This window comes from Triturus cristatus, chromosome 7 (genome assembly GCF_964204655.1).
Source record: "Triturus cristatus chromosome 7, aTriCri1.1, whole genome shotgun sequence".
Taxonomy (NCBI): domain Eukaryota; kingdom Metazoa; phylum Chordata; class Amphibia; order Caudata; family Salamandridae; genus Triturus; species Triturus cristatus.
In genome coordinates this window covers 1,178,885,129-1,178,896,113 of record NC_140590.1, presented here as the reverse complement: position 1 = coordinate 1,178,896,113, position 10,985 = coordinate 1,178,885,129, and the positions used below count along the sequence as shown (strand labels likewise).

At 47.7% G+C, this 10,985-nt stretch overlaps 1 protein-coding gene across 1 annotated transcript; it reads left to right on the top strand.

The window, feature by feature from the left end:
* The first annotated feature begins 4,323 nt into the window (after positions 1-4,323).
* On the top strand, positions 4,324-10,707 carry LOC146811390 (claudin-4-like). The gene has a single exon (XM_085618501.1). It carries the CDS (start codon positions 4,887-4,889, stop codon positions 5,541-5,543), a length of 657 nt encoding a protein of 218 aa, XP_085474627.1. The 5' UTR covers positions 4,324-4,886; the 3' UTR covers positions 5,544-10,707.
* The last annotated feature ends 278 nt before the right edge of the window (positions 10,708-10,985 follow it).

The following is a 10,985-nucleotide window of genomic DNA, read 5'->3' as shown; positions in this document are numbered from 1 at the left end:
GTGTGGTAATCCTCTCTAGTGAGGTGTTGGTGCTGGTAGTGCTGTGATAATCCTGACCAGTGATACAGACGTGCTTGATCTTGACGGGAAAGCTCTAGCTCGCGAAGTGATAATCCTTTGTTGTGAAAAGGCAATGGGCTGATTGTGCGCACATATGCTAGGTTCATCATGCATAGCCATGGCTGGTGATGTGACAGTGCCATGTATTGACATGACAACCATACTGTGTCATGTGATAGTCCCTCTATTGAGTGCGATACTGGCAGCTTCTGGCATCATATGTCGAGCTTATGACATGATGGTCCTTTTAGGCTTGAAAGTCTTCCTAACAATCCCATGTGCTTCTCATTTCACCACTCTGATGCGCCATGCATGCTTCCATGGGGATCACAAGTCTCCTGACTACTAGTTTTTGTTGATGTTTCATGACAGTATTCTAAGCTCTGTTGAAAGGTAGAGATTCACCCAAAATAGTATTATCATGCGTAGTCACTGTCCCTATGATGAGCAGTTGGTGGCAGCCAGTCTGTACTCATGGGGTACATACCTTTTTACCATCAGTGGTTCCTCCGCTAATGCGGAGGAGCGTCACCCCACTGCGTTTCAGCAGGGAAAAAAAGGAAAAATTTATTTTTTGGTTTTTTTGCTGAACCCAATTTTGGGCGGGGTGGGGCTTGGCTGTCATCACAGCCAGCAGGAGGAGGAGTGGTATGTGCACTTAAGTGCGCCTGACAGTTTGGCCAGCCGTCTTGGGCCGGCCAAACAGTCATGAGCGCTTAGCATGTTCTCCACTGGGCTGTAATGCACAGCCTGGGTGGAGAACATTCACAGGCTTGCAGTCCCTGTCTGAGCACTGAACCAGGCCACTCCGACCATGGTGACAGGAGCATTGTGATTGGCTTAGGGGAGCCTGGGTGCTTCCTGGAATAGGAGCGGAGGAAAGATGACGTAGGAGAGATGCGTGCAGAGGTATGTGATTTTTTTTCTTTCTTTTTGCCCCTCCTCGCCAACCCGTTCCATACCAGCCGCCACTGCTTTTCACCTGCGCCTCAGGGGCCAGAGCCTGCCTATTGGCTGTCCTTGGCTTAGGGCTATTCAGCTATATACAGCTTTCCCTAACCTGCTCTCTCCTGCCCCCTTCCCTCGCTGCATGCATTGTAATCCAAATGTATGTGCCTAGTTTTAGATTCACATCCCCTTCATATAGGAAGAGAGGTTTCTTTGTGCTCATCTTCCCTGGATCAAGCCAGTTCCAGCAGATTGCACTAAGATTTTTCTGAAGGGCGAAACAAATTTGATGCCCTCAATGTTTCAAATTTACAAGGTTATCTGTAGACATTGTCCCAGACACTGTCCACAAGGGTCCTTTGACCTCTAAATATGGACTTACGGGAAGCTACCGAGAGGCAAGAGTAGGCAGTGGCATAACATAGGCCCCCTCAGCCCCCGCGGGGCTGGGGGGGCGGGCTCCAGGGGCCCCCCTCCGCAGAGTACCCTGGCCTGAGAGCTCCTAACTGACTCCAGAGGGGGAACCTTCCATGTACCTTGCAGGGGAGGGGCCCTAAACTTTCATTACGCCACTGAGAGTAGGCTGGGGCAATACGAGGGCCTGGCAGCCGGGGGTACAAGCAGGAAGAGCATAGAGACGGTGGGGTGGAGAAACAAGAGGGTCGTGAGTGGAAGGAATGAGGAGGGCACAGGAGATGGAGCTAGTGGGCAGAGCAGGGGTGAGGAGAATGAAGAGGAACAGACAACACACATGGAAAGGAGCCGACAAGAGAGGGTAGAGAAGGCTATAGTATTAAAGTAGTCCCTAGTGCAGTGCACTGCATTGCACGTGGGAAGGTACACCCTGACAGCCAATTACATCAGATGAGAGAATAATACTCCTCAGGGCTGAGACAATCTGTACTTGATAGTCTCAAGTCCATGACTGAAAGAGGTTGGTCAAAAAAGCTATTGGTTAAAGGGGGAGGATGCAAAGCCCACTCTGATGTCAATTATTGTGCTGTGAGCAAGAGATCTGTTTGCCAGCTGTGCTGTCTAAATCCAGACCTAAAAAAGTAGGGAGACTGCTTGAGGTGTTGAGAACCTGTCTTCTTTCAAACCGTGATCTCTTTCCCTAGCTGCAGTGCTGCAGTGAGGAGCTTGGAGGGACAAATTGTGCTGCCACTGCCTATCCTAATGCAACATTGCTGATCTACATAGATCAAAGCTGTACCCTTCATCTTTCCATCTTACACAGAGAGAGATCGAATTAAGCACATCTTTATATGCATATTGAGATGAGGAAAAATTCAAGAACAATCGAATTTCACCCTTTATAAAAAATATGGCTCACTCCAGCTCTCTTTCTGTGCCTGGGTTCCCCCATTGTGATGTGCCAATGAGTCCTGATAGACATCAGTTCTTGCCTGGCCAAGGATCAAAAGGACCTGACCACTTGTACCTCACAATCACCCTGTATATGCCCCTCCCCGTTGCCCCACCATGTCAGACAGTACTGCCATGACCGCAGGAGTCAAGGACCCAGGACTCTGCTCCCAGTCACCAGCAGCGGTGGTTCCTCCATGAAAGCGGAGGAGCACACCCCAAACACACACACACTGCTGCAGAAAACTGAAAAAAGTATTACCATTTTATTTTTCCGGCTTTCTGCTGAACAGAGAGATAAGGGTGGGGCCAGTGGGTCATTGCTGCTGATTCCTTCAGGTGCCCCTTCAGCATGAATTGCGCATGTCGGTTTGGCCGGCATGACTTGCAGGTGGGGGGTGGGTGTGGGAAGGGGTCGCGGGGACGACACATGGGGGGAGCGAGGTTTAGATTTTTTTTATAAATGTACCTTGATGCCGGGTCCTGCGTCTTCTGTGCTTCTGCTCACCTGAGTCCGCTTCCAGGAACAGGAAGCAGGCAGCCAGCCTCCCCTAAGCCATACGCAACGCTGCAGTGCAGCGTTGTGATTGGTCACGATGCTCAGCCAGGGACTGTAGGGGTGGGCATGTTCTCCATGCAAGCTGTAAAGCAGCTTGCATGGAGAACAGGTGAAGTGCGTATGACTGCTTTGGGCAGCCCGAGAGGGCCGGCCAAACAGTTATTGTGTACTTGAGTGGGCAAACCACTCTGGCCTTGCCCTGCTCCGTGAGCAAAGCAGCACCACCGCCCCACCCTCCTGCCCGCAAAGGAAATATAACATGATAATAACTGAAAGTTATTATCAAGCTACGTTTCCTCTTCTTGCACTGCTTGAAAACAGTGGGGCGATGTTCCTCCGCCATAGCAGAGGAGCCACCACTGTGTGCCAGCCACATGTAACACTCTACCCTAGACCAGCCTTCAAGAGTAAGTCCTGTGCTCGCTCGACCTTGCTAACCCCTGAAAATCAAAATGGAGGTTCTCTTCATTCAGTGAGTTTGCAGTAGTACCGAGTTCCTGTGATTCCAGGGGCAACGGCCAAAGATTGCCTAGTTGCCCTCGAATTCAGTAGGTCCTAAAGCATTAGTCTGATTGCCCTGGCGTGGTGATTCAAAATAATCACATTTATCTGTATGTCAGGTCTTTTCCATTTTTTTCTCTTTTGTGGGAGCTGGTATTAAATTTACAATAGGTGTTTACTAGTGCTGCTTATCTTACAAGACTGTCTGGCCCTAAGCCCTGAAAAAGTCTATTGTCTGCTCGGACGAAACACGTGCTGAATGTGCACTGGTGTTTGCTTCAAAATATAAAGATAGGCCAGGAGGTTTTTCTCATCTTTGAAATATTTCAACCAACAGATTGTACACACCACCTATAGGAATTCTGTATTAGAAAAATCTAGTGCTTTTGTTAAAGCTTTCTAGAACAAATTGTTGGGGGAAGTACGAGTGAGTACTGTCGCTTGTATAATTTTTTGTTCTGACTTGTAATGTAATTGCTTGTGTGACACCCTGTCTGATGATGTCACGACGTGATGTCACGCGGTTCTCCTATCTGCGGATGTTCGCTTTTGTCACCTATTCCTCGCCCTCCCTTCCTCCGCGTTCTCTTTCTCCCCACTTCATAGCTTCCCTCCTCCCGCCCCCGCCTTCCCTCACTTCCTCAGCCTGGCTACATTTCCATTCATTCATTCTTTTGGCCACCTTATCCGACGCTCAGAATAAAAGAAGAGTGAGAGTCCCAAGAACAAAGAACAAACAGTATAATAGACACGGACAAAGGACGTCGGATCCAACGTGACGTCAGCGACGTCTTTCTGAGTCGGACGCGCCGTTCTCGACCGCACCCGCCAGCAGGTGCCTCATAAAGGGCCGTGTGTGCGCAGCGCACCGCACTCAGGAGCCGCGGAGCCGGAGCGCCTGACCCCTTGGGGTCAGAGAATACCAACGGCGACGAGGCTCAACCTCACTGATATAGTTCAGGACCCAACGGCACAGAGAGCGGAGACCACCTGAGAACCCTGGCACTGCCCCCCTAGGAACAAAGCCAGCCTGCAACCCCAACATTCAAGCAGGGAATCTGAAAACGGACCAATACCCTTCAGGCGCAACTTATGGGCTAATACTTGGTCTGCAACCCCATCGCTTAACCACTGTCTATCAAAACACGCTTCTTCTGAAACAAAAACACAAGCGGGCCAATGGGGCTTTCTCCTCAAGAGACATTGCATGGATCTCTCTTCGAGTGAACGTCCCAAGACACGGGTACTTGTCGGAGGGCCAACAGGAAGCATTTGGACCTGACTGTATCAAGTGAGCATTCACACACCTGTGGTGCCCTACGAACTTTCTTGGCACCTGCGTGTGGCAAGTAAGTGTCCCTTTGCCAACCTGCTTGCTGGCACCCAACGGAGATTCAATAAAAACACCCTGAAACTCTTTTGTAAGCTCCACTCGGGGTGTACCGTTTCCAAGATGCTGTCTGCCTGGCTGGAGATTATGGGCATCTGTATCAGCATGGTGGGCTGGATGTGCGCCGTCACCTGCTGTGCTGTACCCTTGTGGAAGGTGACTTCTTTCATCGGCAACAACATTGTGGTGACCCAGCTCATCTGGGAAGGCCTATGGATGAACTGCGTCGTGCAGAGCTCCGGCCATATGCAGTGCAAGATCTATGACTCCATGCTGACCTTGCCCCAGGACCTGCAGGCGGCGCGAGCCCTCACGATCATCTCCATCTTGATGGCCATTCTGGGCCTCTTCATCAGCATCGTTGGAGCCAAGTGCACCAACTGCGTGGAGGATGCGGCCTCCAAGGCCCGCGTCATGGTGGTGGCCGGCGTCCTCTTCATCCTCTCAGGTGTTCTGTGCCTCATCCCAGTTTGCTGGTCGACCAACACCGTCATCCAGGACTTCTATGACCCACTAGTGGACGAATCCCTCAAGCGGGAGCTGGGGCCCGCCCTCTACATTGGCATGGGGGCCAGTGTAATGCTGGTGCTGGGAGGGGCCATCCTCTGCTGCTCCTGCCCACCAAGGGATGAGCACCGCAAGCAGCAAGTGGGGTACACGGCGGCCTCTTCACGCTCCAGAGCGGCACCTGCCAGCTTCAACAAGCAAGACTACGTATGATCATGAACGGAATATCAAAGGAGCCACAAGATTGACCTGCAAGGAGAAGGGCAGTGGCCACGGATTTCACCATGGAAGTATCCCATCTTGGACACGTTGAGTCTCATTTAGAGTGGGGTGGAGGGCCAAACCAGGGGTAGTGCCATGAGGCAGCAGTTGGGTTACTACATTTGGGATCAGCAATATTATCCCTGATTTTAGCTTTCAGGGATATGAATCGAGAATACCTTGTAGTAATCATTTGAATCGCACGTTGGCTGCATTTATATGCAGAGTTTCTTGCTGGTAGTAGGTCCGTTTTCTTTTAGTGCTAGTGTTAACCAATAACCAAGTTTTACTAATATAATTGATATATGTATTACGTACTTGCTTATGGGGGCTTTTAGCCAGCCCTCTTCAACCATTGGTCTCTTACTGTGTCATTCACATTTTTCTTCTCCCCACTACAGTATATATCTTGGGGCAATGGGTCAGCCCACTTCAGCCATTGGCTAGCTGTACTGTGAGTTACTACTTTCCATTCTTTACAAGCAGCACATACACAAACAAAGTAGTACTTTTCAATATCAGAGACTACAGTGCCAATATGTGCTTTTTTTAGTCCAAAATAATTGTTTGCTTTTAGCTGATGTTTTTTTTATATTGGCAGGGAACCAACAGCTCCCCAACTGTAAAGTTTTACAAAAAGAATGTCAAAACAAAACAAGCATTGACAAAGGCAAAAGGCTCGCAGCCAGCACCTGCCCAAATGGCTTCGCCAATGCTTTTTTCATGGTGCTTTCAGTAAAGCACGTGGCTTTAGGGGCCTCACTTAAACCAGACCTTAGTAATGGGTATTTTACTGATTGATGGTAATAATGGTAATATCAGGGAATAGCGCACACAAACAATTCTGTTCTTTTTTGATTTGTTACTACCCTATTGACATATTTTGCGTTCACTTTTACCACCATTAAAAAGCTGGTGGTAACAGCCAGAGTGCATAACTGTACACAGCTCCCAATCGGCAGAAGTGTGGCATCTCCATAAAAAGCAAAAATGTAACCAAAAAACATGAGTAAATCTGTTTACTGTACATGAATCACTTTTTGAGCTACTTCTGAACATTGCAGGTCCAATATTGAGGTCAATATCTTTGACTGCACATATATCGAATTCAGAGCATCTCTTTTAACAGCATATAATCAGGTTTAAGCATATATATGAACCTATAGACGTTCTATTCTTATCTCACATATATGTACTTTGCTTACCTTGACGATATGTTCATGGTCAATATTGTATAAATTCAGATGGATATTGAAACTTAGATATGCGTGAGAGCACACCTTCCGAACATGTATTTGTCCTCTGATAGAGATAAGATAGAAGGATAAATTAACAGAGCAATCTATATTTGATAAGATTTGTGTCGTCTGTTGTGTATGGCTAATACGGACAGCCTAAGTGTATTTTTGGAACAAAAGTGGCACTTTTTTAACCACTTTTTTTCTCATCTGCATGCACCAGATGTGAGGAGTTGTGCCATAAAGTAAGAGTGACTAGAGATCCTGAATATGTCAGGACCGTCTCCCTTTTTCTGTTACACCTAGACAGAAAATACCCTGTCTCTTTGAGACCTTTTATTTTCTAACAGTGGGCTTGGAGGCCCATGTTTCTGCTTGCCTCAACGCACCCCCACTCTTCCATGTTGCTGCTTGCCTACCACCCTCCCTCCATCATCCGTGTTGCTGCTTGCCTCTCACCCTCCCTCCCCATCCATGTTGCTTCTTGTCTCCCACCCTCACTCCTCCATGTTGCTGCTTGCCTCTCACCCTCCCTCCCTCATCCATGTTGCTTCTTGTCTCCCCCTCCCTCCATCATCCAAGTTGCTGTTTGCCTCTCACCCTCCCTCCCCATCCATGTTGCTTCTTGTCTCCCACCCTCACTCCTCCATGTTGCTGCTTGCCTCTCACCCTCCCTCCCTCATCCATGTTGCTGCTTGCCTCCCACCCTCCCTCCCTCGTCCAGGTTCCTGCTTGCCTCTCTGCCTCCCTCATCCATGGTACTGCTTGCGTCCCACCCGCCCTCCATCATTCGTGTTGCTGTTTGCTTCCCACACTCCCTCCCTTGTCCATGTTGCTTCTTGTCTCCCCCCTCCCTCCATCATCCATGTTGCCGCTTTCCTTTCACCCTCCCTCCCTCGTCCATGTGGGTGCTTGTCTCCCACCCTCCCTCCATCGTCCGTGTTGCTGTTTGCCTCCCACCCTCCCTCGTCCTTCTTGCTTCTTGCCTCTCCCCCTCCCTCCATCATCTGTGTTGCTGCTTGCCTTCCAACCTCCCGCCTTCACCCATGTTGCTGCTTGCCTGTCACTCTCCCTCCCTTGTCGGTGTTTCTGCTTGCCTAACACCATCCCTCCCACATCCGTGTTGCAGCTTGCCTCCCACCCTCCATCCCCCGACCATGCTCCTGCTTGCCTGCCACCCTCCCTCCCTCGTCCATGTTCCTGCTTGCCTCCCACCCTCCATCCCCCGACCATGCTCCTGCTTGCCTGCCACCCTCCCTCCCTCGTCCATGTTGCTGCTTGCCTCCCACCCTCCCTTCATCATCCGTGTTGCTGCTTGCTCCCACCCTCCCTCTATAACAAAAAAAGTGCTATGATTCGGACACAACTGGTTGTGGCATAGCACTTTTGAAACCACATCCTCTGTTGTCTTTGTTCCCTACCACCCTACCCTCCCTTTTGCCAGCAATAAAAACAAAAGCGCTATGATGAAGCTAGCGCTGGACATATCAGTGCCTTGTGCTTTTTAACTTTCAGCCATGCTGCAGGGCAGCAACACTTCTGTACAACATGAATATCGACTGATAAAGCCAATAGGTGTCGTCTCATAAGCGACAGCTATTGGCTTTGCCATTGCTTGCTTTTTGTGTGCCCTGGCACTATTCCCTAACTTACATGCATGTCCCAGTTTTAGAGAGAATGTCTAGGGAGCGTGTACATGTAGTACAGGGTCACATTCCACTGACCAGCTCTTTTATATCACACCAGGGTAGATGTTAATTTTGCATTATGTTCCTAACATGTAACAGAGGTTGGAACGGTTTCAGTTCCCTGTCTTACTTGAATGAGGAGCTTGGTACATTTAATTTTAGTTTTATATTGGTGGAAATAAAAATAACTATGTTTATGATCCAATATGCATTTTTCAGCTACCTTCCCCTCTGCCCCCAGGGGAAACTTATGATTGCAAGTCCCAGAATGTAAAGATGGTCAGACTAAACTGAAAGAGCTCTTCCTTGGATAGCTTGAAATCTCCTTTCTGTGTCCTTTGGTTTTTTTGGGATGTGCCAGTGTAGTCCTTCCTCTCTGTCAATGGATGCAGACAGTACAGACATTCTGCATCCAGGGTCAGTGTAAACATGTATGCTACTGCCTGACCTGGGTTTTTTTTTTTTTTTTTTAAATCTTGTCACCCTAGTAACAGGAGCCTGACTGTGTTTTCCATTATGTAGGAGGGTATTTCCATCTCTGGCTCGGGTGGATTCAGTTTCATGTGTGAGAGGGTGAGAGGGAGGGGCGGATACCTGCTTAGGTCAGACAGGTGCTATTGTTTGCGTGTGGAGGACGGGTGGAATAACATTGTATTGTCTTGTAATTGCATTTACATAGAGTTTACTATCCCGATGAGGCGCTGAAACACATTATGACGATAGCACTGTACTCTTTAGCCCAAAAGCATTGGTTAATACACTGGTTATTAATTATTGTTGTAGATTTGTTGATTATTTGGTTAGTCGTGAACTGTAAGCAAACTGAAGAATTTCCTCTATTTTAAAATGGTTCAGTGGAACATTTATAGGTGTAATTATTGGAAATGAAAAGCCAATTATAAAGCGCGTCATACCCGTGGGTGCCTAGTTGCTAAGTCAAGGAGGAGACCGCAGTAGCTAAGAAGGTGGACTTATTGGTTAAAAAGCCAGGTTTTGAGTTCTTTCCTGAACGCTAACAACTGAGATTCCTGAGTGAGATATTGTAAGTGGAAAAAGAGGGGGGAGGAAATAGGTGGGAGGAGGTTAAATGTTGTAAAATAGCAAGGAATGAGGCATGGTGATTTATGGGAGAGGGGTGAGTAGGTGGTTAGATAGTTTTGATATTGTAGGAACTTTTACTCAGACAGAAGGTTTATTCTTTGTAAGGAGGGGTACGCTTATTTTACTAAAATTAAGTAGAGAGTAGGGCGGCCGGCATGTGAAAGGGTACCGTAGACTCAGAGCCACTAAGGTGTTCAGAGGATGGAGTGTATCATTCAAATAGGAAGACGGGAGAGAATAATCCCTAGCAATAAAGCAGGTTATTCCCTTCAGCGCTTTTAGGGAATGTTGAGGATGCAACCTGAGGACATAGATAGAGTAGAAAGCAAGGCTGAAAGTTGATCACCTGGGAGCAGGGGGTATAAGTTGATAGGTCTCAGATTGCTCCATCTGACCCCTAGTGACGCCGGCATTGTCTGTCTCTCCCACCTAGACTTTGAGCATCATTGAAGCTGTCAGACTTTGTACTTGTATTTTTAGTATGGGTGCTGAGTTATGTGGTATGTCTGGATAGTGGGTTGTTAGGTATGTCTTAAGATTTTGAGACAAGGACCATCAGCGGGGTTTGCATTGATCATACTGTTGTTTGTTTGAGAATGATGCCCTTGGTTTTTAGGGAAATGTGGTTCTCCCTGATATTAGGGGTTGTTTGTTTAGGGATTCGGATGATTTAGCTCTTCCTTCATCTTAGAGGGTCCTGACGGGTATCTGTCTGGGGGGAGGATATGAGAAGGTGTGGATTCTTTGTTGGATCACATTAATGTACCCGCTGCAGAGATCTGCGTGTACCCGGCAGGCAGCAGATTTAAGTCCTTCTGGGGACCTGTCAGCCTTCCAGTATGTGTAAAGTGAGTACCATTTAGTGGAACAATAGCGGTGTCCAACAATGGTAGTGTGGGTCAGATGAATTGGTACTTTTTGTATCCCGCGCAGTTAAATGAGTGAACATTAAAAAAAGATATAAGCAAGAGCAGCCTGATTTTCATTCACACTTCATTATTTTGTCTTTTATCTATGATTGATTTTGAATCTTTCTTTTAACATGGGTGCTGTACAACATTTACTTTTGTCTTTAAGAATATAATGAATTTAATCAATTCCCTTTGACTTGTATTCATTTTTATATTTTATGTAATGTGTACCAGACTCACTGGAAACTTGTCTGAAGCAAGTACTCAGCTTAATGAGCCACCATAAGGCTAATGCCTCATTAGGAGTAGCGGGATCTTCAGGTATGAAATTTGTCCCTGGAATGGGGAATAACCACACTGACCAGAGAACATGGGGTCTTTTCCTGTGGTTTTCCAGATTCTAGGGCAAATTCTCTGATACTTCACGCCTGCTCAGAGCTGGTGAAGTATGTCAGC

Excerpts from the sequence above, each read along its gene's own strand:
- LOC146811390 (XM_085618501.1), top strand. The coding sequence starts at position 4,887 with ATGCTGTCTGCCTGGCTGGAGATTATGGGCATCTGTATCAGCATGGTG.